The 26,388-nt window shown below is 36.3% G+C and overlaps 1 protein-coding gene across 5 annotated transcripts in view; it reads right to left on the bottom strand.

Annotated features, from left to right (window-relative positions):
* LOC112160910 (protein diaphanous homolog 3) overlaps positions 1-26,388 on the bottom strand; it is a 143,425-nt gene that overhangs the window by 67,406 nt on the left and 49,631 nt on the right. For all 5 annotated transcript variants that reach the window (XM_024295804.2, XM_024295803.2, XM_024295808.2 and 2 more), the window contains 5 exons: positions 22,002-22,097; positions 19,076-19,170; positions 15,912-16,013; positions 11,895-12,134; positions 7,155-7,284 (listed from right to left, as the gene is read on the bottom strand). In XM_024295804.2, coding sequence (XP_024151572.1) covers positions 7,155-7,284; positions 11,895-12,134; positions 15,912-16,013; positions 19,076-19,170; positions 22,002-22,097 — 663 coding nt within the window. The remainder of the gene's footprint in view (positions 1-7,154; positions 7,285-11,894; positions 12,135-15,911; positions 16,014-19,075; positions 19,171-22,001; positions 22,098-26,388) is intronic.

Genomic DNA, 26,388 nt, shown 5'->3' with positions numbered 1-26,388 from the left:
GTAAACAATTCAATTAATACAAAAATGAATTACTGTTAGTCACACATTCTGCAGTGAAAGCAAACGATTATTGCATTTCCACGGCTTTAATCCGCTGGGTCGGCTCTGAACAACAGGTGCGAGGATCACAAAGGAGGAAGAGCAAGGAAACACTGAGCCTAACTTTCTGTTAAGTTGGTCATGGTTGACACGTTAAGCTAAAGAGTGAATATAGCACATGGCTCGTATTACCCTGATTAGACCCTGCTTGACAAAAAAGCATAAGCTGCTTAATTTTAAGTAGTTTTAAATTTCCCTTGATCCTAATACACGTCTTAGGACGAAGGAGAGGAAACTTTATTGTAGCTAAGCTTTTTCTTTGACTTCGAATGGGGAAATAAAAAAAAAAGTGATTGGAGCCCACTGTTTTTGGCAGCACCCTTGACGACAACTTTAAAAGTGTGCAGAAGATGATGCATAATTTATCTGCACTATTAAATTTAGTAAAGTATGAGCTGATAATGTGACATACACACATGCAAGAAAAGCAAAACTAGGCAAGACATGAGAACAGCTGGTACTTCTCATCCTGCTGTCAGTCAGAAACTGCTTTTGCGTGGAATATTCACAACATCAGATATTGTATGCAACATCTGTTCCAGCCAAATAAATATCAAATAAGCCTTATCTACAAAAACATCTTCCTAAATGTACATTTTTTACTCCCAGAGCAATCTTAGCTCCTTGATGCCTTCTCCTAATATAGTGAGAGGAACAGAAAGTTAAAAATACAGCGTTTAATGATTCATTGGGTTGTGGGAACACTAGCTTCTATTTTAAAAGAGACAAGTCAACAGTGACACTTTGAAAAGTCATCCGCAATGTTACAGCAGAATTTTGCAATCTCAATTTGTTTAAATCTTTTAGCAGGATTCAAACCATGTCTATTTATTTTTTATGTTCCCTAAACGTTATAAACCACCATTTATTTATTTATTTTGATAGGGTACAGCAAATATATCCCAAATTCTTAAAAAGAAATGCATAGGTTTGAGCCAGAAAAAAAATGTTTTTACATAAACAGAGTAACAGTTATGAGTGACATCTATTGAAAACAATTTTTGTTCACTTGTTCACAAAAGTTACTTTAACCCATAAGAAACCCATAGTGACATCAGTGTAACAGAAACATATCTGAAATGTTTTGTGCGGTCAACTTATGTTGTGCTTTTTCCCCACATAATTGTATTTTTAAGGAAAAAAATATGGGTTAAAGATGCACTCCAATGAAAACTGTGTTTTTGGTGTTCTTATGGCCCTTTTCTGATAATGAAAGACATAAAAAAATCATCTTATATAAGCCTAAAATTGCATTTCAATTCAAATCCTTGTGAATCAGGAGCAGAGGAAGAAATTACATTTGAAAAAGCTTGTCGTTGTATCTAGGGCTGCCACAAACGATTATTTTAGTCAAGTCATCATCGATTATTTTTTCCCCCAAATTAGTCGACTAATTGACTCGTGCATAGACTGGATGTAAAACACACATCTTAATCACCATTAGCTTTAAACTTGAAATATTTAAGCTATATGCTAACTAAAATTAAAGACAACTAGGACAATAGTTTATTAAACCTTTATGAATCAAATAGCTTCTGTTTTTCATTTGTTTCTGGCATTAAAAACAAGACTTAAATCAAATGAGGTTGGCATCTGAAATTACGTTTTTCACAAAAGATTAAGTTTTTGGTCTCACTGACTCAAATATAACACTATTCATTTTCACTACACTCATACTCTATATAATTCCAAACTGCTCGTAGCCAGGAAAGTTAGCATCTCTCCATGTCTTGCAGAAAGACTATCTCTTTTGAGAGCAGATGTTTCCTTCATCAGAAACTTCCCTCCAATGGGGTAACGAATGCAGGATGCACAGAAAACATTTGGCTAATAATTTTGATCTCTGTTTGCACTAATGTTAATTTATCTTAAGATACCAATACGATAATCCCTTTTCTGCGTTATCATACTTAGTCACAACATGCTTTTTCGTCTTCTGCTGCTTCCACCACTGGTATGGAACACAAGTTCTGCCTTGCAGATATTGCATTTTTTTTCCTTTTTTAATTGTTTCCCACTTTCAGGCTTTGTTGCTGTGTTTTTATGGTATCTGAGTCTTCCTAGAACTTCGTGTGACATCACTACTGACCCGGATTAGCACCAGTGCGCATATGTGTCAAAGACAATAGCAGATGCGACATTAAAAAGCATAATCCCTAGTTTTGAGGGGGAAAAAAAATGACTAATCAACTATTAAATTAGTCGTCGATTATTTTAATAGTCGACATAGTCACGACTAATCAACAAATTGTGGCAGCCCTAGCTGTATGTAGAAGCTACAGTCGGAAGGTCACAAGCTCCCTGCTCTGCTCCATTCTAATGCATCTACTTGTAGACAACTAGATCCGTGTACGTCTTTGTTTTCCTCAACTGAGGAGACATCTGGCTCATAACTGTACGGCTGGATAGCTCCGATATTAGCCACCATTTTTATTGCCCAGGTGGTGAGCATGTAAACAGCTATGGGTGACAAGAGTGAGGGTGGGGATTGTTCTTTATCCTATCCTCAACTCGGAGACGAATTTCTAATGAACTATTGCCACTCAGCAGAAACTATGCCCAAAAGAACAACACTGTTTGTTTTTTTTGGGAGGGGGTAAAAACACCGTAATTAAAGAAGGCTTATACGATAGATCAAAAAATTATAAGTATTACTCTAAAACAGGGGTCGGCAACCTTTAACAGTAAAATAGCCATTTGTGCTCGTTTTCTATTGATTAAACTGTGCCAAAAAGGATCAAGTTTTGCTTTGCATATAAAATCTGTGCATTCTGGGGGTAGCTTTGAGCAAACAAGGAGTCTCCAAGTCAACAAGGAAGTAAAAACCTACATAGTTTATCATCTATGTGCACCTCAGCAACCAATTTATACATTTAAATCTAAATTTAATAAATGCTAATTAAGTAATCCTTACTTCAAAAAAATACTGTTTTAATTTTCTGGGTTTTTTTGTTGTTGTTCTTTTCCCCTATTTGTCCTCAGCAGTCTTACACTGCTGTGCTTTGTTATTTTAGTTTGGGGTTGGACCTTGGCAGTCTTAGTTTGCAGGCTTTGTTTATTTGTTTTTCCTTTTTCTTTAGGTAGTTTTGGTTAGGCAGCCCTTAGCAGGGAGCTGCTGACTCCAATGGTTGACATGGCTGGATCAGAAGTCTCTCTGACTTATTATATGCTTGGCCAGAGCCACAATAGAGAGATAAAATAGCCACATGCGGCTCTGGAGCCGCAGGTTGCAGACCCCTGCTTTAAAACCTGGGGAAATTGTGATCTGACGATGTTCTTCTTGCCTCTTCACTTCCCCACAAAATCTGTGGTAAGGCCCACTCTCCTAGATGGACCTATGATAAGACCTAAACCCCACGTCCTTAAGATGGACTGTGTAGTTGATCCAAACAAGTAAGACAAATAAAAATAATAAATCACAGAATGCTACATTTGTAGAAGTGGAATGACAGGCGCAGAGGAGCTGCTTTTGTTATCTGTGTGCACCGTGGCCATGCTGCTGTTGCCATTTTTTTTTTCTACCTCGTATTAAAGCATGAGTGATTTTTATCCGCACTGGGGCTTGAATGTCTCTGTGGTCCAGGGGGGTTGCAGACAGATATAGGGGGTTTCAAAGGAATAATAATTGGAATATTTGTAGAGGTCAAATCCCACATTGACATCCTTTTATTACTGTGTCAACCTGCTGCGCAATAAATGAGACGAGAGTGGAACACACAACTATGCATACGCACAGTCTGCACGGCAGAAGACACAGCGCCTAAAGATCAGTGCTCAATACACGGACATTAAAAGACTGAGGGGAAAAAAGGAAATGTGTCTCAGGGCTAATGACATCTACTGAGCTTAGAACCTACACTACTGCCTGCAAAGCGAGCTTTGTATTTTAATGCAAAGGGGCCTTTTGCCTACACTTAAAACATGCATCTAATTCCCAAACCTGTATGTGGCATAACCACAAAAAGAGGCTTAACAGTGTTTTACACACCCACCTCTGCATAGTGGAGTCCACACATTAGCTCATAATGAGTCCCCAGGGCCACGGGACTCAGAGACAAGCTGAAGCACAGAATTTTTTTTTTTTTGTCTTTGATACACTATATCTTTTATTGTAATGTGCTTATTTAGTATTGAGAATAGCAATGAAGCAGTTTTCTGCAGGTGGCATTTAAACGTCCAAGATGAACCATCCTAGATGAGCCAATTCATCTACTTGTGTGTTCCAACATCCAGTTCAAGTGTCCTTCAAAGCACCACCCTTACTGTGTAATGACGCACAGCAAAAACATGAATATGAAAGAGAAGGGACAAAGAGTAAAAAAGAAAGGGTGGAGGAAAACAAGGTGCTGACAAAACATCAAAGAATGACAGTAGCATCACCAAAAAAAAGACTGCTTCACACTGTCGGGAGACATAATGATTGTAGGGCTGGAGTGAAAAGAAAAGCACTGAAATAAAAAGGCAGACACAAAGCAACCCCTGAACTAAACTACAGTTTTGCTTCCAAGAGAAAAGGGAATGGCAATGGGGAAAACAAGGGTTGTGTTTAAGAGTCAAAAGACAGCAGCCTTTGGAACTTGAACACAAATCATTACTGCTAACTCTACCCAACCTTGTTTCCATGCCCAGCTAAGCTCTTTGGTTAGTGTCTGTGAATGTAATGCGCCTTTTAGTGTGTCTACAGGCCTCTCAAATGGCTGTCAGAATTAATGAAAAGGAAGCCACTCAACAGCCTGGTTTAAAAAGAAATGGGATTTGTGAGGCTGAATACTGGCTGTGGAGTAAGACGATACTTAATGTAAGCATATTAAAATAGCACAAAACAGAAAAGGACTGAAGGAGAATAAGTTCATTGTTTAAATGTAAATATGTTCAGGTCGAGGTGTACGGAGAAAAGGAAGCTGGAAGGATGTGAGGATTGCACTTTACATTGATCTCAACCTTAAACCTCTGTCTGCTCGGGCAAAAAAAAAAAAAACGAGACATGAATTGCAACACTCAGCGTGGAGCATCATTATGTGTCGTTATCAAAGGCCCAGCAAAGACAAAAGCAGTCCTCGTGAAGTGGGTCCAAACAATGAAGTCACAACTCATTCTTCCATATTTTCCTATCTTCACACTTTCTTTGACTTCTCCCTGCTGGGTGCAGAGCAGTGGGTAAAAAAAAATATCTTTGGCGCAGGAGGAAACCCGCTGTGACAGAAGAAGCTCACACACAAACAGCGCAGACGGCTGCTCACTGCTTCCTCCTGAGAGCTGCCTATAGCAATATGAACAAAGAACAAGACGGAATCTGCTTTGACCACCCTGTCTTTCTGCCTTACCTGTGACCTTAGCTGTGCTCTGACTCTTCTAGCAGTAATTCATGACAGGAAAAAAAAAAACTAACAATTTCTTTAAAGTCCTGCTCCAATCATATATAAAATTATTCTAAAATTGTTCACAGTGGTCTTTTAATTAATATTAGCCAACATAAAAAAATGTTTTTAGGGGATAGTTTCTGCAGTGCAGAAGTAGATCATCAGAAATGTGTTTCTTAGTTTTAGGTGGTACCATTTGCAAGGAGTAATCACCACCCCCACTTCCCATTATCCATCTGTTTACATGTTGACATGGTGAGCAATATCAGAGCTATTCCATTGTTAAGTTTTGAGCCAGATTCCAACACGGATTACAAAAAGGAAGACGAACATGGATCTAGTCGTCTAAGTGCATCAGAGTGGAGCAGATTATGGAGTTTCTACGTCACTACTACAAGCTTTTTCAAATGGCATTTTTTGTCTGCTACTGATTCACAACGACTTGAATAAATAAATACCCAGAAATAAAATCTTAAGTTTAATGTTCTTAATATACGCCTTACATCATGAGTAAGATTCCACAAGAAAGTGATAAAAACACATTTGTTATCAGAGTGGGTCTTTAAGAAACAAATGTATAAGATTAAAGCACATTAATCAGGCTAGTTTTTATTTAACTCAGCATCTGAAATGACCTGAGGAGTTTTTTTTTTTTTTCTTTTTATGAATTTTTGTTTTGTAAATGCGAAACAACAGAAGAATGATTTTAGTATCAAGCAAAAGGAGCAGAAGAACAGAATGTAGTACAGATGATTTTTTTTTTAATCCTTTGTTTACAAAATCAACAAACAGCTTGTCGCAGAGAACTCCCAAGGGAGTTACCAAGGTAGCAGGGTAAGAACAAAGCTCACTATGAGACAAATTATGAGAAGCGATTTGATCTTTTATAAAAAAGGTCCTAATCTTTATAAATGTTAAATATTGATATAACTTTTGTATAAGATATATGATAAAATCGTCTTTGTACATGTGGACGACGAGAGAACTTGATGAACAACAAAAAAATGATTTAAGGCAAAGTTTTTTGTCAAAATGTGATCAAGTTTTTATGTTTTTCATCCTAAAAGTTTGTTTTGTCGGCAAACCCATATATCTCATAATGTCTTAATTAAGCTCAGTGCTGCATCATATTAAAATGCCGAATTGCTCTGATGAAGCATGAGGTCAGAGAAAGCATTACTAAATTTCTATATCATTCACTTCCAGGCTTTAATAATGTTCACAGCTACCCACACACTAAACAGTTGATCAAAGATGCCTTCTCTCAATTCAAAGTCTATCTCTGAACCTTTCATTAATTTCCAAAACAAAAAATATGTTTTTTTTCCCTGCTTGCTTGATTAAAGAAAGAAAATGCATGAATATAGAAAAACAAATGAATAAAATGGGGGAAAAAAAGCTGTAAGACTGGGAGAAAAATCCAGCCTGACAAACAGCACCAGGGAAAGTGATTAGACAGGAAATGCATAAAACTCCATATGCACTGGAGAACACTAGCAGACCAGAAATAACAGCAATTATCACACCGAGGTATCACTGGAACATAAACACAAGGCGTCAAAATTAACAAGTGATCTTTCCGCGTTATAAAAACAGTGTTGTTTTAAATCTTTCCTTTGTCTCTTCAGTCTCAAATCTCATTTGATGTGTTATTATGTCGACTTAAATCCGCAGCGCGGTCAGTTGTGCATATACCTCGACTGGCTCGATCCACATGCTCCAGGTCGTCCACAAACTTGATCACATCTGGGAATTCCTCCTCGCATATTTGTGCCAGGAAGTGAAGTAAAGTTGTCTTCTGGTCTGCTGATTTGGTGTCCTTCAGCTGTTGTAAAGTATAAACAAATGGGATTAGTAAGCTAATTTTGCTGTGTGATAAGTTTAAGAAACAAAACTTTATTAGCTATTGTCAAAAAAAGGTGATATTGTGACAAGTCTTTTTTGATCAAGAGGAGGCTAAATGCTACTATAAATCTAACTACTATAAAATCGTCAGTGTAAGTGCAGATTCTGTTTAAAGACTAAACTCCATGATGCTTAGAATTTGTGTGTAGAAACTATTGTAGGGACAAATGCTGAGATATTCTTATTAGAAATACTAATTTGATCATTGTAGTTTTTTGACTGACAGACGACCAGTACTGTACATGCAGATAAGTAATCAGAAAATCTTAAATTAGGTACAAGCTTAATATATCATATTATTTCAGTAATGAAGAAACTGCACCACTCATGTAATTAAATGATTGCATGACTGTCATTAAATGATTACATTTTACATTACATTACGTGGGCAGCAGAGTGCTCTGCCGTCTATAGCAGGATTCTTACTTTCTATCCTCCTTTGGCTTCTACGGGAAAGTATTTTCTTATAGTTCGAAACAAGAAATCATTTGGTGGGAACCAGGTCATCTTTTTAACCTCATTCCTGAGCTACTAGCACTGGCCAGGTTTACAGCAGTATATAAATCAGCTTTTTGTGTACAAGGGAGGAAACCATAGATCTTGTACTTGTAGTACAAGGGGAGGATGAAACTGACATTGTTCACCATCGAATACATTTCTGGTTTAACCTTCCTGCTCCAAGACAACCCTCAAAAAACAAACAATTGAGCAATTATCTAGATTTATCTTCAAAAAACATTGGTTTAAGCTAACCAAAAATTGTTTCAGGTAAACTGTAATGACATATCCAAAGTCCAAACTATCAGATGAAAGATGAAACATCTCTCAAGTATTTGCTAAATATTCCCAAGTATTTAAGTTTATTCTTTGTCTCTCAGTGGTCAGAATGTTCCCTTATTCTGATTGACGGCCATGGGCCAGTTGATCCAACATCGCTCATCATAAAAATCTTGAAGAGAGTATTGTTGACCCACCTAAGTGAGTGAGTTAGAGTGTTTTAGAGGCTACTTTACTTTCAAAATCGACCTGGAGTTGAAAATGACACCATCTACTTGATTTAGACTCCACTATCATCTAAAAGAAGGGCACCATACAGATCATATTCTCTACTTCTCCTATGCTTTTAACATGACTAAGCCTGTGCTGCAGTTGCCTCAACAAAAGCCTGGATTATTGAGTACCTGACAGATAACACGCCGTTTGTAGGACTGAGGGCTTGTGTGTTTGAGTGGGAGGCTGGCAGCAGAAAACAACCACAGTGGACAATGCGCATATCTTTTCTCTTTGCCCCATACATCACAGATTTCAAATTTCTACTTCAACTCAACTGTGAGCTGCTGACAAAATAAAAAAGACTGATAGCAGTGTGCAAACGGCATGATCCTTTGATGTTTGCAGCTAAACGCTGCATATTTTTTAGAGGAACGTGGTGCAGAAATCCTCTGTTGTGGCAGGGACATCAGTCAAATTATTAAACTAAAATGAAACAGAAGGCCGTAGAGACTAGTAACTCCTATGATAAAAGATAAAATGAACAAGCTAAATTAAGGGTGGAAGAAAAAAACAAAACACTGATTCTTAGATTAATTAAAATGTAGACAATTCTAGATCAAAGCCCAACACAAGTTGATTCATTCATATAACCTTAAAGTCTTGTACTATTGAAAACTGCTAAAATTGTAGAACTGCAGTCCTTTTGGAGCTATGTAGTGGAGCCAAAAGTTTACATATACTTGCTACAATTTCAGGACACATTCGAAAGTCTTTTAAAAAAAAGAAAAAAAATTTTTTTGGTCATTTGAAAACACTTGAAAAGCTATGTTGAAGTTGTAAAATTGTTGACTTCGACAAAGATTATTTTATATTAGAAATTTGGTTATTTAACAGTACACTAAGCCAATGAGTGTCTTAAATTTAAGTTGTGGTATCTGGACTTAAATGTTCCCTTTTGGAACATTTGATAAGATTTTAAGTCCAGAAGGTGCAACTCAACCTAAAGACAACATCATCTGGTTAAATGAGAATTTTTATCAGCATATTGTTATACATGTTGGAGGAGAAAACCCTGAAAATGGTGCAAGAATGTCAGAAGACACCTAATATGTTTGCAATAATTTAGTTTAGGCTAATATTATACCAATTTCAAGCAAACTCTTCCAAATGTTGCACATGTCAACAAAAATTATCCTTCAATTCACTGACTGTAACATCAATAATGTATTCAACAGTTCAACACAAAACATAAAATCCCTTCACCTTTTTGCAACATCAGAAACATGCTTTGAAATCCAAAACAGGAGAGTTCCAGCAAAAAGATTGAAGCATTCCACTGTTGATTGCAGCAGGAAAAAAAACATACTTTTTTTATTAGCCTTTTCTATAGAGCTCTAGTCCACTCTTTACTGACATTGAACTGCTGTCCTTAAAAAAAAAAAAAAAAAAATTTGTCAACTGCAAAGTCAATATTGTGAACTTGGAGTCACAACTCTGGTTGAATTTAGTTGCAGCATTGTAAGTTCACAAATTCTCATTTCTGCTTGTTTTGAACATGGTGTAGAGTGTAATATATAAAAACTACTTGTGCATTGTTCTGGTACAAAGAGCTCACCAATGTATAGATTTTCAGAATAAAAGAACAAATGCATTGCATCTCTATTGTGAATCAATATACCGTATTTGCTTCTATTCTTGATCTTGCCAAGTAAATTTAAGTAACATATGTTTAAACAACTCAACATTCTTGACACTAGTTAAAAGACAGAAAAAAAGCCTAGAACAACAGCAATTGGCAGGTCACCTATGAATCTTAAGTGTGACAGATTGGACATATTAATCAAAATGTAAAATTCTAGGACCACAAGTGTTGCACTAATTCATATTAATCAGTGTGGAAATGTGTGCAAATGTGCTGACAACATTTCTATCTCCATTTGTTTTGAGTTGTTTTAACTGGTCAAATTCTTCTTCTAACACTCTAACACAAGGCGTTCACACGTTTTAGGTCATTTCTGCCTAAATGAAAAACAAGAGGTGAGAACATTTATGAATAAATGAAATAATAATAAAGTTATATTTTTTTGTTGCAAACAGAACGTTATGGATGTGTCAGCTGGACGCTTTTATCAAACACACAAATCTGTCGACAGACTTTTAAAGTTTCAAAAATTGACTGAGTAGCGGATGATTTTGAGCTTCATACTTTTGTAGTCCAATCAATTTCCCAATGTGATGACCCCCCCTGCAATTACTGCATCGCTAGCCCACATGCAACAATTTTTCAATTTCTCTGATAAATTTTCATCATCGCTCTTTTACAGTCTAATTGCAAGATGTTTCTTAGTCTTCCTGCTGAGTATCCCTCCTGCAGATTGTTTTGCTGTGTATCTCTCTAGGTGATCTATTGGTAGACAGCAGTGTGCTCAAACCCGCTGGGTTTAATCATGTTTGCATTATCTCCTCTAATCAAACATTCTCATCTCTTTTCATTTCTGCTAATTTTTTGAGCTTCAAGAGCTTGTTCACAAAAGGTCCTCTGAATGTAGATGGATGGTAATCATAGTTGACAATGTAAACATTTCAGTGTTTCCATCTGGACTGGGTGCAATTTTCCTGTGCTGTGGAGTGTGTCATGGAATTAAGTTGTCAAACTATGGGGCAGGCACGAAGGTGATGTCTTCCTCTATATATCCTGCATGTGGCATGGACTCGCCATCATCGCATACCATATGAGCATGAAGAGAAAGAAACTGACACCTTGGAACGGCGCTGCTCAACAAAGCATAAGAGCAGCATACGAAATAGACTTTTATTGATTGATTATATTATTGTCATACTAATGCATCCAATCCATCATGTAGGTATGAATCTATGGTTGGCACATGCTCTTGTGTTTATATGAGAATAAGCATCTGAGTCTAACAGGGCAAAGAGCTGGCATTGACAAATGGCTGCAGTGGTTGTTACTGTGGAAACTGCAGTGCGTACGCCAACAGCTGTAATGTAACCACCGAAGGACTCTGCTATCCAAAGACTACATCCTGTTTTTACCATCAATATCACACAGAGAAACTTAGTGATCTGTGTTCCTAATGCATAAAATCCACAGGTATGTTTTTTTTTCTTCCTGTGATGCATAAGTAGTCCTGAAGCGGGCCAACTTTTAAAAGAGATCAGTTATTTATTTATTTTTTTTTCTGTGCAGGAGAAACAGGAAACTTTACTGTTTAGCTGATGATATAAAACACTTTTATTGTAGAGATAATGTTAACCACTAAGGAATATAAAAGTAAAATGTGCACAAAAGTAAATTAAACTCAATGCTTTTAACACAAAAAGTTAGTTTAACTTTTTTCAATAAAATAAAAGCTGCTGCTACATGACTAAACACAATTGTTTTACTCCACTGATAAAAGTAAAGTAGTGAAAAGCTATATTGATCATTACTCATGTTAAACTTTTGCTACTTGAGGGGTCAGTGACTACACACTATAAGCAAACAGCCAGTGGCAAGGTGAGCTCTTCAAGCCTTACCTTGCAAAGGGAGCTCAGGTCAAAGCCATAAGACTGGGCATTTCGAGAGCCTGCATTCATGTAATTCCCCAGCAGCAGTACAAGCTCCAGTAAGCGGCCAAAAGAGCAGCTCCTCCTGACCTCTTCACACGCGGCATTCACTGCCAAGATATCTGGACGCAGGTTGTTTATTTGCTCCTCAAACTGCAGTCTGAAGAGAATGTGGCTTAGGCGGGGGCGCAGCCGCTTCACCGTACTCATCTAAGAGAAAAAAAACACGACAAATGTCACATAAACTGAGTAATGTATAAAAAGAGACAAAAAACAGGGAAGGAGTTATTACATTGTGAGGAGAAAAACACTTTAGAAAACAAAGTCAAAACAAAAAGATCTGCAATAAAACTTCTCAAACTCTTAGTTTAAGTCAATCTAATTTAAAAACATTTATGCAATAGGAAAAGATATTGTTGCTAGGCAGTAGTAATAGATGCTGGCAGTGATTTGATTTGGGACCCTGGTATGGTAAGTTAATAGTGGAGTTAGTGTCCATATAGGGCAGACAGAGGAGGGGGTGGAATATACAATAGGTTGCCTTAGATTACCACTCTCACACAATTAGAGAAAATTAGAAAATATTGCATTGGGCCCAAGACCTGGCCACAACAATGTTTGTGTATGTGAGTGGGGTAAATGGGGAGAAAGGCAGGTCCTAAATGTCTGTTTCACACAACAGCTGGCTGTGTGGTTTCATGTCCTCCATCAAGGCTTTAATTATAGCTACTGTAATCTTATCAAATGACTATTTCAGTGTCTCTCAGTACCATTGTGTTTGTATGAAAGAAAAATAGGAAAATTACGAGGCCAAATGAAGAAATTAAGTGCAAAACACTCAAACATAATGGCAAAAAGAAAAACAACAAGATTGGAGTAAATTACATAATAAGGATATTTTTTGGGTGACGAGATCCTAATCAGAAATGGAGGAAAGAAAACAGGGGCACCATTGCAGCTTGAGATGAAAGTGGACAGCTGTTGTTTCTATTAAAGATAACAGATGGCACTGGGATGTTTTACGGACAGCAAGACATGAGGGGATACAGAATTTGAAGAAAGGAGTTTGTGTAATAATTAAAGAAGCAGAAGACGAGGAGGAAGAAACTTTTATGAAAACCTCTCGATCTCTAGTGTTTATATGTATTTATATATTTAAATTATAAAAAATGAAATAAACGCTGTTTTTAAAGCTAAAAACAATCTTACATGAAAGAAAGAATAAGACAGAGCTAGAATAAATATAAGACAGAGCTAGAATAAATTGCATGCATGTTTTTTTCCACATGCGTGGTTGGTTTATTTTCAAAATAAAAGAGCATGTGCATGTAGCAAGGTATCAAATGAGTTCATCTCTCTTTACTAAGATGTAAGTGTCACTGAAAAGAGAATTTTAGAAATGTTTCCATATATTTTATACCTTATAAATAACACATAAAACCAACAATAAATGGTACTAGAGGGAATAGTTTACGCTGTTTCCTTCTCTCTTTGCCTCTAATGTGAAGATTTTCTTTATTGAACATTGTTACTGTTCTAAATACACAGTAAAAAGAAGCCTGTTTTGGCAATACTCATTATGCAAAAAAATAAATAAATAATAATAATAATAATACTAGAAATAAGCCAGAACTCTCGACCACTATTTCAGTGGTTAGACTAAAAACAACAAAAATGTTAAAATCCCAATAAAAAAATAGACGCACCTTAACAGTCACTTTAAGCTCAACCACATGCAATACATATATATATATATATATATATATATATATATATATATATAAAATATAGTACCACATAAAAATAACTAAAAAGAAAGTATTCTTTTTTTAACTGCTTTAACTACATAGAGTACCACTTCAGGCTCCTGTGTTTTTTTTGTTGGTATTTTTAACATGTTCTTATGGATTTTTCTCATGATCGAGGACACGTTTAAAGAAAATGAAGCTTAATACAGCGTTTCTGAGCATTTCTTTATTCACCGCATAAATCAGCAGCTGTGTAGCTGTGACGTAGCTACTACAAAAGCCTCACCACAAGCTCTCTGCTCCCCTCCAATCTGATGCATCCACTTGAAGACAAAAAAATCCATGTTCATCAGATTTTTTATTATCCGGGCTGTCATCTGGCTCAGAAGTGTTTGCCTGGATAGCTCTGATATCGCTTGCTATTTTTGTTAACCAGTAACGTTAGGTTGGGGTTGTAAGAGGCTTTCAGCTAGCAGGAAAGAGTGTAAACAGAGGGATGTGTAAACTGTTCCAGAAAAGACAGGTGAATTTCTAATGAACTCCTGCTGCTGAAACTATTTCCTATAAAAGGACAGTTTTTTTGTTTTTGTTTTTTTAACTTTAGCTAAAATTGGCATAATCATTAAAAAAAAAAAGATCACAGGGAACGATTTAACAATAGATCAAAAGATGACCGAGTGGGGCTTTTACAAGTTTTGTCCCAGACAAAAACAAACCTTTATGCCTCTGAGCCTGTTAATTAATCAAAAACATAAGAATTATCATTGGAAACTAGATTATAAATAAACATAAACTTCTTTTTCGCAGCTTTTCTTCTCTTTACAAGATGAAAAAATGTGCAGATAAGCCACTGTTGGGGTTGGGTGATTGAAGGGTAGCACCATGAACATTTTGCCAGTCCGTCACAGGGCCACACACATACTCACACTTAGGCATAATTTAGTATCATCAATTAACCAATGAAGAATGTTTGTGGACTGTAGGAGAAAGCTAGGATCCCCAGAGAAAACCCACGCATAAATGAAGAAAACATGCAAACTCTACACATAAATGTCCCAGCTGGGAATTTGAACCAGGCCCTTCTTGTTGTCAGGTGAGAGCACTAAGCCAAGCAGCTATTTTAGTTTTTGTTTCATGAAAGTTAAATACTTAAAGAGATGCATGGAGATGTATTCTAGTCCTTTTTTTCCACCTAAACATTTTTTATCTTCTTTTTGTAAACATAGTTATCCGGCTTGTGATTTCTGTTCAAATTTAGATGTTTATGAGTTTTTTTTTAATTGGCCTCAAAATGATAAGTATGAAAATCCTCTTTAGTAATTTTCCAGTAAAGTATTTTTTTAAAGTAATGTACAGCATGCACACCTAAACAAAGGAAATGTTGAATGATCAGTGTGGCAGTTAATGCAAACTAAAACAATAAAGCATATGTATCTGCACTGGGTTAAATGAAACTACTTCTCTAAAGCAGAGTTGTTCATGTAGGTGAAAGCCTACAAGCCTCCATGGGTTTGCACAGTCACAACAGCAGAACAATGTATACGCTCGTACTTCTGCAATCTATGTGTCCCCGATGACCACATACAAAACAGTAAATGTGCCTCCTTCCTCCCCAACTCCATCTCTTTCACGGATGAATACAAAAGAGCAAAAGATGTGGATTCTTGTATATTTTGTCAGTTCTTTAGCTCCATGAAAACACAGAACACATGAAAGCGGCTACAGCACTCATGCATAATTTCGGTAAAGCCTCCTTTGGAAGGTCTTTAAGAAAATGATGCCGACATAATTAGGTAGCAGTGCCGCTCTTTAATGTGCAGACATTTGTTCCGTCTTTCTTCTTATGGCTTGCAAAGATAGAATTTTAAAAAGCTTTAGATTATGGTAATCGCATGAAAGCACTTGCCATGCGCCCAAGTGAGTCCTCATAAAGACACCGAGGGGGAAACGCAAACACCAGAAAGTTTACACTACTAACACATCAAACCAGCTTTCGGGGCCGTTCTCTGTTCAGCCATTCAATTCACACTGGACTCCAAGTTGAAAAAGAAAAGAGCACACTTTTCTTTTTTTAAATATTATAGGAGGAAGGGAAGAGAACAGGGTTTTTATTCTTCAAATGACTTTTTAGGGAGGATGTAAAGAGAAAAATGCTGCACTGCAGATGCATGTTTAGCAGTAATAAACAGATCTGGGTGCAGTTTGGATGATGTCTGCCTGTGTATGAAAGAACACTCACCACAACACCGAACTGCTCTGGCTCCGACAAACTGGAGTATTCGTTTTTGTACTTGGCAAGAGCATTGAGCTGATCCTGCTCTGGCAGGTGCTTCACCAGATTCTGCAATCAGGACAGAACGAGAAAAAAATTACCAATAATTATAATGTCACACAAAAGCGTATCAACTACACCTAATCATCTTACAGAGGGAGCATCTTCATATTTGCATTTGTTAGAGTTCCACAAGAAAGAAACAAATTATTGAGAAAATGTGAAAATCAGTTATTTATGCCTGGAACCAAAACAAATGTTTCAGCTGTCACCGGCGTGTTTTGTGATGGGCTATAATTGAATTTGCCATTATGACTATTAATCTCTTTTTGTGCTGTAATTTACAGCCGATCAAATTAATTTTCCAACGTGTACATTTGAAACTCGTCGTTTTAATTTGCTTCAGCTTAGTTTACATACTTTGACAGACAAATAATCAGAAGCATTCATTAACCTCTCCTACATTTAATGCACAACTTGTGGGATGTCAATTCAATTAAAAAGTTTTTTTTTCTCCAAAATTGCCTTTTAATCAGCCTTACAGACTTTTGTACTAATTTATTTGCTCGTTTTTATTCATGTGTTCCAAGTGTTGTCATTAAGGGTTGGAAATCTGTTGTGAACACTTGGAGAAGTGGGGAGGTGTGGCTGTGAGTATGTGAGTGAAGGAGGGGTAGAGTTAAAAATACATCCAGCAGAAGAATTTATATTTATTATGTCTCTATAGGTTTAAGAACAAAAGAATGCAGAAATGATAGATAACACTGGCGTTAAAGGTTTTTATTTATTTATTTTTATTTTTTTTTACAAAAAAGAAGAATGTGTTTGCACTGAAGACTCACTCCAATGAAAATTGTGTTTTAGCATCTTCTTGTAGCATGTTTCTCATGATGGAGGTAATATATATAAAAAAACACAGGGGGTTAAAATTCTAAGCATTTCTTTATTCAAATCATAAAAATTCAGTTTAAAAAAGAGCAAGTTTATAATGCAGAAAACACGTCAGCCAGGCCACAAGACCCCTGCTTCGAACCATTCTGATGCATCTACTTGTAGACAAATAGATCCATGTTTGTCTTCGTTTTCCTGGCTTGATCTTTCATCTGGCTCAAAAGTGCACAGTTGGGTAGCTCTAATATTGCTTGCCATTTTATATTGCACTGGTAATGCTAGGTTGTGGATGTGAGGGGCTGTAATCTAGTGGGAGAGTGTGTAAACAAAAAGTGTTCCGCCGCTTATTCGCATGTCATTATTCTAGGTTTCACGAGTTCGCCAATTTTTTAGTTTCTATTTCCAGTCACGTGACTCTTCCAGTTCATCACAAAAACTCAGACAATACAAGACCATTGTAAGAAGTTCTTGTGTCCGAATTTCCCAGAAGGGAAGCGGAGTTGAAGAGCACGCCGGCCCGTCAGGCGATACACACACAGGCGCACACACACAGCGAGCCAAAGGCTGGTCCCAGCAGTTCTTGAATCTCTACCAACTGAATAGTGTGTGTACCTGCATGGAAAAATGGCATCAGCTGACAGAGAAGCGGCTCAAAAATATCCTGATAATCGCAATAGATAATTAACATCCGGAGCTGAGGGTTATTTTGAATGAAATCGATCTATTCCGGAAAAAGATGCCCTCTCGCACTTAACTTATGAAGGAGGAAGCACACGCTCCTGGTTTTGAGGCACAGAAAGACAGACAGTCCTCATGTAAGTTACAAATGACACTGTGCAACAGTTTATTGTTCTGAATAATAATAAAAATTAAAAACTCTTTAAGTTGAACAATACTCTAATGTTCTTTAATAAGTCTTTTACAAGCATGATCAGAAGTGTTCTTGATGAGTATGGATCGCTAATAGATATTTTTCGGCCGCGGGTGGTTGAGACAGGGACAGACGGGTTCTCTATTTTTCCGGATTCAGCATATTCGCTGATGTCTCTGTTCCCTAACTCCCGCAAATGAGGGGGAATTAGTGTAGTTCAGTTATAAATGAAGGGGGGCATTTTTTTGGTCAAAAACTTCATCATCCTAATCAAAAGGCCACTGGAAACACTTTCAAAACACCCCAAAAGACAGTTAAAATGGGTCTTTAAACATTGGCCACAAATTTTCAAATGTCTTTATGAAAAAATAAATAAATATTGAAAGCTTATATAGGTGACTATATAGATAATTTCCCCCTGATCCCTTTTTTCCTTATTATGTTTGCATATTCTGTAATGATATCGCCATTTCTTCTTTGTTTACCCAAATATATACTACATTAGAACAATTAAGCCCTGTGAAGAACATGGAGGATATTCGATTATAGCGATTGCACCTGGGCAAATTGTAAATAAGACAATAGATAGAGTAAGTGTTCATTATTTAAAGTGACGAAGTAATCAAGTTTATGCATCAGTTGCCTGTGCAAAATAACTGTTGCGAGTATTTGGGGTAAACAACCTTTAATTATCAACAGCTTTACATGTTTGAGATTCAACACCATTTTGTGCTGCAGCAGCTTGATTGCTTTATTTATTACTGAAAATTCCTCATACGATTTATGTTCATAAATCTCTGAAGAATCCACGCATAAAGCATTTGCCAAACATCTGCTGAACTGGACACGACCATACACAAGATGTATTAGCTGTATCATCTATTTAGATCCAGAAAACTGATTTAAAGTTTGTTAAACTGACTGTTTAAAAAGTAGAAGTTAGAGGAACAAAGCTAAATGTTGTAGAAAAAAAAAAAAAAAATCTACTAAACATCAGTATAGTACTTGTTTATTTATTTACTGACAGATTGTTTGTGCACACCAACTGCTTTAACACCTGCTGTATTGCAGGCTTACAGATGTCTGATGTTTCAGCCGCAGGCTGCATGCTGTTGTAAGTTAGAAAACTGATCAAAAAAACAGGCAACAGTTTTGGCATGAACCGTACCAACAGTGTAGGAGAAAGGCAGCACAACTAATCCGCCTCAAGCCTCGGGACAAAAGTTGCCCATTCGCTGACTAACCTCTCAATATCCTTCCCATTTCAGAGCAAAGCGTGGATAGTTTTATTGCAAAAAGTCCAACGAAATGGAAAATGGCTGAATCTCTATCCAACACGTTACGATTGTAGGCAAAAGCCTGTTGTTACCTGGATCATCGGCTCGGTGAGTTGTTCCTCATCCACCTCCACTATCATGCGTCGAATTTCTTCATAAGGCATTCGGAAGGAACCCAAGAAAATAGCTTCATAAGAACAAAAAGAAAAAAAGAAGAAGTAGGGACACATGTAAAGATTATCTTAGAACGTATGTAAGAGCAAAGATAATCAAATAAAAATAAACTGGAAGCTAAAAGAGAAAAAATATATAAAATAAGATCTAATAAGAAATGAAGGAATTAAAAAAAATGCAAAAATACAAAAACAAGTTTGTTTTTTTTTTTATCTAAAGTTTCATGACTTAAAAAACATTAAGTATAATAGGAAAAAAAAAAAATGTGTCAGTAAGATTACCTACCCTATTTAATGCCACCTGATTGGTTTCATACCAGAGTGAACATGTGTGTGTACATTGTGCACACATTTAAAAACTGAGAGGTGTGCTCAGAAAAGACAACACTTTAAACATAAAATGGTGTCAGAGAAAACAAAAGTGCCATCGGCATCAGCAAGCACTTTATTTTATGAGCAGAAACAGCCAATAGTCATGAGAGGAAAAAGGAACAATTTATATTAGGTTTAAGTGCTCTGTACTTTATATTCATGTTTGGTATTCAAGTGTGGGCATGGTTTAAACACAGGTCACAAAAGACTTTCAAAAATAACCTATAAATAATAATAATAATATTTAACAATTTGCTTACCAGAAATAAAGAATATCTTATTAATGTCACTCACTAGAGTCAAAACCTGGTAATTCTAAACATGACATAACATATAAATGTAGAGACATAACATGACTGAGGAGCCAAGCAACAAGTGAATTAGGTTAATTGCATTTTTTCTTTATTTTAGATTTAAAACAAAAACAAAAAAAACAAAAAAACGACCAAAAACAGCTGCATACCCTATACCAGGGGTGGGCAAATTATTTGGCTCGTGGCCACAAAGGGTTGTAAAATTTGACAGACCATGAGTGGATACGTGGCGTCTTTTGCTAAAACACCCCATTAAGAAGAAAATAACATGGAATCTGGTATGAAACATGCTTTAATTTGGATTGAAAATAAAAATGTATATATATCAAAAATGGAACATTTTGGAGTTTTTATTTCTAAACTGTGGCTTTAGTTCTCATTTTAGGGCCAATTTCACCAATGGGTTGATGTCCCTCAGGGAAAAACCCAAACTTAGAAAAACCCTGCGATCATGTGGTGTTTGATCGAAAACATGACCTTATGACTCAGAGAACACACAGGTACCTCAGAAAAACAACAAATCTTCACACAGTTAACAAGAATGCAAATTTACTTTATGGATCTGAACAGAAGTCTTTTTTTTGTGGACCATCAATAAGGAGACTTTACAGGGAAAACAAAACATTAATATGGATTGTTAATATAATTTATTCCAGTTTAGCGAGCCAGATTAAATAGTTTAACGGGTCATAGTTTCCCCATCCCTGCCCTGTACACTGCTAACATTATCACAATATGTAAAGTGCTAGAACACATTTGGACTGAATATATATTTGGTGAAACAAAGAAACCAAACACTAACGTCATTGAGACGTTAAAAAACTTTGAATTCCACCCCCTCTGTGAATCACCTCAATCTATCTCATCACTTTTATTACTCTTTTTTTTTCTAGATTTTCTAATGCCTGGTTTATCACTGTTACTGGGCTGATTACTCTCATTTTCTTCTAAAACAAAGGTCACAGCTTCACTTAATATCAGCTAATGCAAAGCCAAGATCTGAGAGCTCTTAAGAGATCAGCAGGATGCTCATTAATGTCCGGTGCTTTAAGGAGGATCATTTTCAGGCAATACATGTGCGTGTTTGCATGCACTTCAGAATGCGTATGACAGACTATGAACATGTTGCACATCCCCAATTGATGTTTCACATTGTTAATTAGCACAATGTAGACTCACAGTCTTCAACGACAAGGTTTGCATTAAAAGCTGTTGTATAATAAGTATCATAGCAACAGAGAGAAAGCAGCAAACAAACAAAAAGGGTAAACGGTTTAAAAACTGACCTAAATATGAAGTTGGTTTAATGATAAATTGCTTCTGACAAGTTCAGGGGAACTAGTCTATCAATGGTACATTCTCCAAACTAGTTTGGAAGATAAAAACAAATAACTAGCAGCATTTTGGGTTTAATAGAGCATCGGAAAACCAAGTAATTATATTGGACTGTAAAATATCATGAAGAGATGTCAGTGAACATGTTTCAAGCTTTAGAAACCATTGAGTCCCTAAACCTTGTCCCAAATCAGGCACAGACTCCAAGGTAAACTAAAGAATTCAAGCCCATTAAGCAGGAGAAGGCTGCAGCATGAAAGCTAATCATTACTGGATATCTGTTTTCTGAGTTTGAAATGTAATTAAGGAATGGCGGCTGACAGAAGCGCTAAAAGGGCAAATCAAAAGAGCTGTTTGTACACAAAAATACTGGGATAAAAAATAGCAACGGACTCCTGGTGCATGATACAGTGCTGTGACACCAGCATAGATGAGAAAAACGTGATTTAACATAACCAAAAAAAAAAAAAAAAAAATAAAAACAGTTTAAAATGAGTATTTAATTGCTACTGAACATTTTCAGGCTGTTTTTATAATTAATTAACTATATACAAATGACTTAATTCAGTTTACATCCCCTCTTATTGTTTCCAACAGCAAAAAAATAAAAAATGAAAGTTGTTCATCTTAAAAAACGTTATTTCTGTTTCATGTTTCTCTAGAAAAAAAAACATTTCAAGGTAAAATTTTCACCAGCATAAAAAAATCATGCAAAAATAGGATTACTTAAGGCAGGAAGCAAATAAAAGGAAAAATTCAGCACTCTAATAAATCAGTGAAGACTGATCTAAATCTTGGTACAAGGAGGTTAATAATATACTTACACAGATTTTGAGCAATCTTGGGATCAAGCACCTTCAGCTCCTTGATTCTCTTCTTTATGGATTTCTTGTCCTCCATGTCCTCTTCCTCTTTCTTGACTGATAATTAAAAATATATATGATACAAACAATTAAATTCATGCACACACCATCTGCATTATTTATAAATGCAAATAACAATAGATGAAAGATAGATTATTTCCACATTTTCTGTCAAATAGTTTAAATGAATCATGAAAGATCTGTTGCTGTTTTTAAAGACATGAAAGTAGATCCAAAACGGTCAATGATCTTGTTACTACCAGAAAGGTATGGTTCCACAATCAACATCAGAATGAATATTGGGCATTTCTGTGATCTCGCCCCAGGGAAACATTTATCTAAGAGGGATTTTGTTGGCGCTACTGGCTAAAAGACACAAACCAAAAACACAGACTGAAACGAAACCAAATTCAGTTGGAGGATATTTTCAGATTTGAAAAATGAGACATGAACATGCCCTCTCGAGTCACACTTACAAAAGAAAAATCCATGGTTGTTTTTAATTATTCAAGACACCAGATTAAGAGAACAAAATGTGCATCCCAGGAGTATATGGGTAATTGTCTGGTGCTGTAATTATTTCGTGTGTGCTAGTTGAGAGAAAAGGACAGGAGTGAACTAAAGAAAGGAACAGCCTGGAAGAATAAAGGGGTTACTCCGCAGGAAAGATATACCCGTTGTTCCACATGGGCTTGTCGTTCTTTCTGGGATCCTGTACCTAATTAAAAAGTGAAGAGGTGTACTTGAAGCTCCCACATGAAAAAGACTAGAAGCATGTCCACAAACACACACACACCAATGGCACACCCCACTGGGCAACGAACAACACAAACACGGCCACATACTGAGCTATCCTTAGACTTACTTTGCTCCTCTGTTGGTACACTCTCTTCACAGTCTTGTGTGCAAGAGAGAGGAAACAGGGACACACAAGAAGCACAAGGGGAAACGTTCACCATGGACAAAAGAATGACATGTTTTAAAGGAATTAAATCTTCTAAAACAAAGTGAAACTGAATGAAACCAAAATAAGAAATAGAAATATAAATAGCAAAAAAATATATAAAATAAAAAAGTTCATAATGTCACTGTAATGTTTTTTTTTTTGGAAATACATAAGTAAGGGTCAATCAGGGGAAAAAAAAATAGGTAGTGTTATTTTTTGTTAGGCTTCAATAAAATAAAAAAATGCCTCTATTTTATAAAATACCTACATTAAATCCAATAATATAATCATTCACCTTTCTTTTGCTCACATGTGGTCACTTAGAACCATGAGTTGACTCGATGTGCAAAAGCCAGCCCTTCTATTCATCTTTATCACATAAAAGATAGTGACAGAAATCACACAGCACATACGCTCGCTTAACATTCCTTTAGTTGTTATCAGTGAAATCAGCTAATTAGATCAGCATCATCCAACAACACTGTCTGGCTTTAAAACTAGCCCCATTCAGAGAAGCTGATTATACATCAGCCAATTAAGATGTCCTATAAGAGGTCAGAGGTCTTAAGTTAATCAATCAAAGGGGGTGGAAACAGTTGTGCTTATCGGACGGCGCAATCATCCAGGAAAGATAAAGATATAGTAAAGAACACCAAGAAGTGGCTAAAAGCAGAAGTGTCACACTGCAACGTTATGGTCCAATTACAGTACTAAACTTATTCATAACAAAGTGTCAAGTAAAAGAAAGAAACTAAAGTAAGAAACTCCTTCACCAGAAAACATCCGGTCCTTTCCGCTGCTGCACACTTTGAGTGTTAGGATAACAAGACAGGCGAGGACACTGAACAAGATGGTCACTTTTTTTATTAAGTTACAATGTCAGGAGGTACTAATTGTTTCTAGCAGTTATTTTAATCCTTTTAGTTACCGATTCGACCTCTAGATTGAAGCTCGTTAAATACAACAGTAATTGCAAACAGGTAAAGTTCACCACGTAACTGTTGTGAGCTTTTCAGCTCCCATTTTTAGACTAAAAACGAAATTAATATTTTAACATTGTTGAACCTTTGTCCCACCTTAGTTAACATTTTGTATTCCTGAAAAATCTACCCTTCTTTTCTTTTTGAATTTTATATTTGACCTTAAATTTCTACAGAAAAAAGGACGTAATTCTTTGATTGATAAATTTAATACTCAACTCATCAAAGCCCTTACCTGTTACTTCTTACACTGTCAGGCTCGCTCGAACTTTTTGTTGCTCTCTTTTTTCAAAAAGGTAAGGGTCATAAAAACCTGTCAACACAGCTAACTACTAAATCCTACAAAAAGGCCAGAAGGAACCACAAATTTAGTCTATTTTCTTTGTAGAAACTATTTTTGATCCAGTTTCTTTCATGCTAAAAACTACCTTAACATGGCAAACATATATATGAAATTGTACAAATGCGGAAAAATATGTTATCTGGTAAAATGCTTCTTAAATGGGGATTATGGAGATTAGCATCATTACCTTACAAGTTACTGTTTATGTGGCTTTTAACGGGATACTACTTTAACTGAGCATTGTTTCACAATCTAAAAGTAAGTTGTATAAGTTATTGGTATATTTGAAATTTACACCTAAGGAGTAAGTGTAAATGTGTGAAGTGAAAAAGTCCTAAGCAACTGCAGTGACCCAAACCAGTGACCCGAACCAGGATAAACTAGGTAAACTTGAGCTGCGTTCACACCAAATGCAATTCACATGTTAAGTCAGTTTTAATTTTAAGTCGGTGTACAGGCGCAATCAGAAGTCCTGCGACACAAGTTCAAATGTCCGAACTTTACCAAAGATTTTGCGTTGAGGTGTATTCACACTGAACTCCCTATTACTGGCATTTGCCATGTTAAGTCAATGGTACAGATGAAAATTAAGGCGATCTGAAGTCCTGCGGCACGATTTGTGTGATGGGAAAGGACCGACGGTCTGGCACCAGCTTGATTTGAGCACCAAGTCGCAAATCAGGTGGCGCAGTCAACATTTAAATATCTGAAGTTTGACAGGTCACCGCATTGCATCAGCCAATCAGGAAGTCAGCTTTGGGCACATGACGTTTTCAGTGACTCGATCATCAAACACCAAAAAACAACAAGATAAAATCTAAATTAATTTTTGGAAACGCTTCAAAACATATATTTAATAAAACATATGACAATAGGCTATTTAAATATGTAACATCAAAACATTTTCTAATTGAGGCTGATTTATTAAAACAAAACATCTTTAAACTTTAAACACAAAGAAATTGTTAAAACATGTAGTTTCTGATTATATTTACATGTCTTGAGACAAAATCTACAAAAACAGAGAAAAGAATGCTTAAAAATAGTGTTGAAAATACCAAATCTATTAGCGGTACCCTTTAAAATACAAATGTTCTTGTCCCACCCCCCTAATGTCCAAATTAAAACATAAATAAAAGAGTTAAAATTAATCTTATATTTAAAATAATAATTGTTATCCGTAAAACATGGTACTGCTGTGCCCGCTTTTCTTGGCGATTTATGATCCCTTTGGCTTGCTATAATATTGTTCCCTGACTCCACCGGCAAGTCCCTATTACGTAGCAGCGGCTTTCTCCTGTGCGGGTCAGTTGCTTCTCTTAACTGGGAGATTCTCTGAACCCAGAAATGGAAACGTGTACCGATTCTTTTAGTCAGCTCTTAAAATAAATAAACTTGATATCTATCGATCCACATCCTCCATTATGAAGTCGAGAAAAGTTTTTGACAGAAGCTCCTTCCACGTGCAGCGGGAGCTTCAGGTGAACAGACTTTAGGATAACTGTGAAGCAGTTAGTTTAGGGCTTGTCAAAACAAAGACAAAGTACATGGATTTGATGCGAATTCCATTTGATCTGAATGTACAATTGTTTTAAATTATGCGAGCGGAAGGTGTGGTCCGTACGGATCAGAGCTTATCCCTCCGTTACACCCCTAATATTAATCCAATGAGAGCGTTTTTTTCCTGAACTTCCATCTACTTCCTTAGCCCACTGGAACAGCTCACTCGCTCAATAAGCCAAACAGAGAACAGCTACAGGGTGCGGAGGCTGCTGGCTCGGGCCTCAAGTCATGAAAAAATATATTTTTTTTTTTAATTTTTACATTTATTTTTTCTCCCTCAGGTTAATACTAAATAGTGAGCCTTCAAGCTCAGCCACAGAGACAGAAACACCGTGGAAGCGGCTGTCATACAGACACAGACCCCGGAGTGAGATAGAAGCCCCCAGTACCTGGAAAATATTTTTAATAATCACATAAACAAAACATGGAGACGTAATTAATTATCTTTTTGTAGAACTCTTCACAATAAATAAACCTGACTACTCAATATCATCTGTCTTCCATACAATCTAAGTG

The sequence above is a fragment of the Oryzias melastigma genome, linkage group LG3 (genome assembly GCF_002922805.2).
Source record: "Oryzias melastigma strain HK-1 linkage group LG3, ASM292280v2, whole genome shotgun sequence".
NCBI lineage: Eukaryota > Metazoa > Chordata > Actinopteri > Beloniformes > Adrianichthyidae > Oryzias > Oryzias melastigma.
The sequence above is the reverse complement of the archived record's forward strand: the minus strand, read 5'-3'. Positions and strand labels throughout refer to the sequence as shown.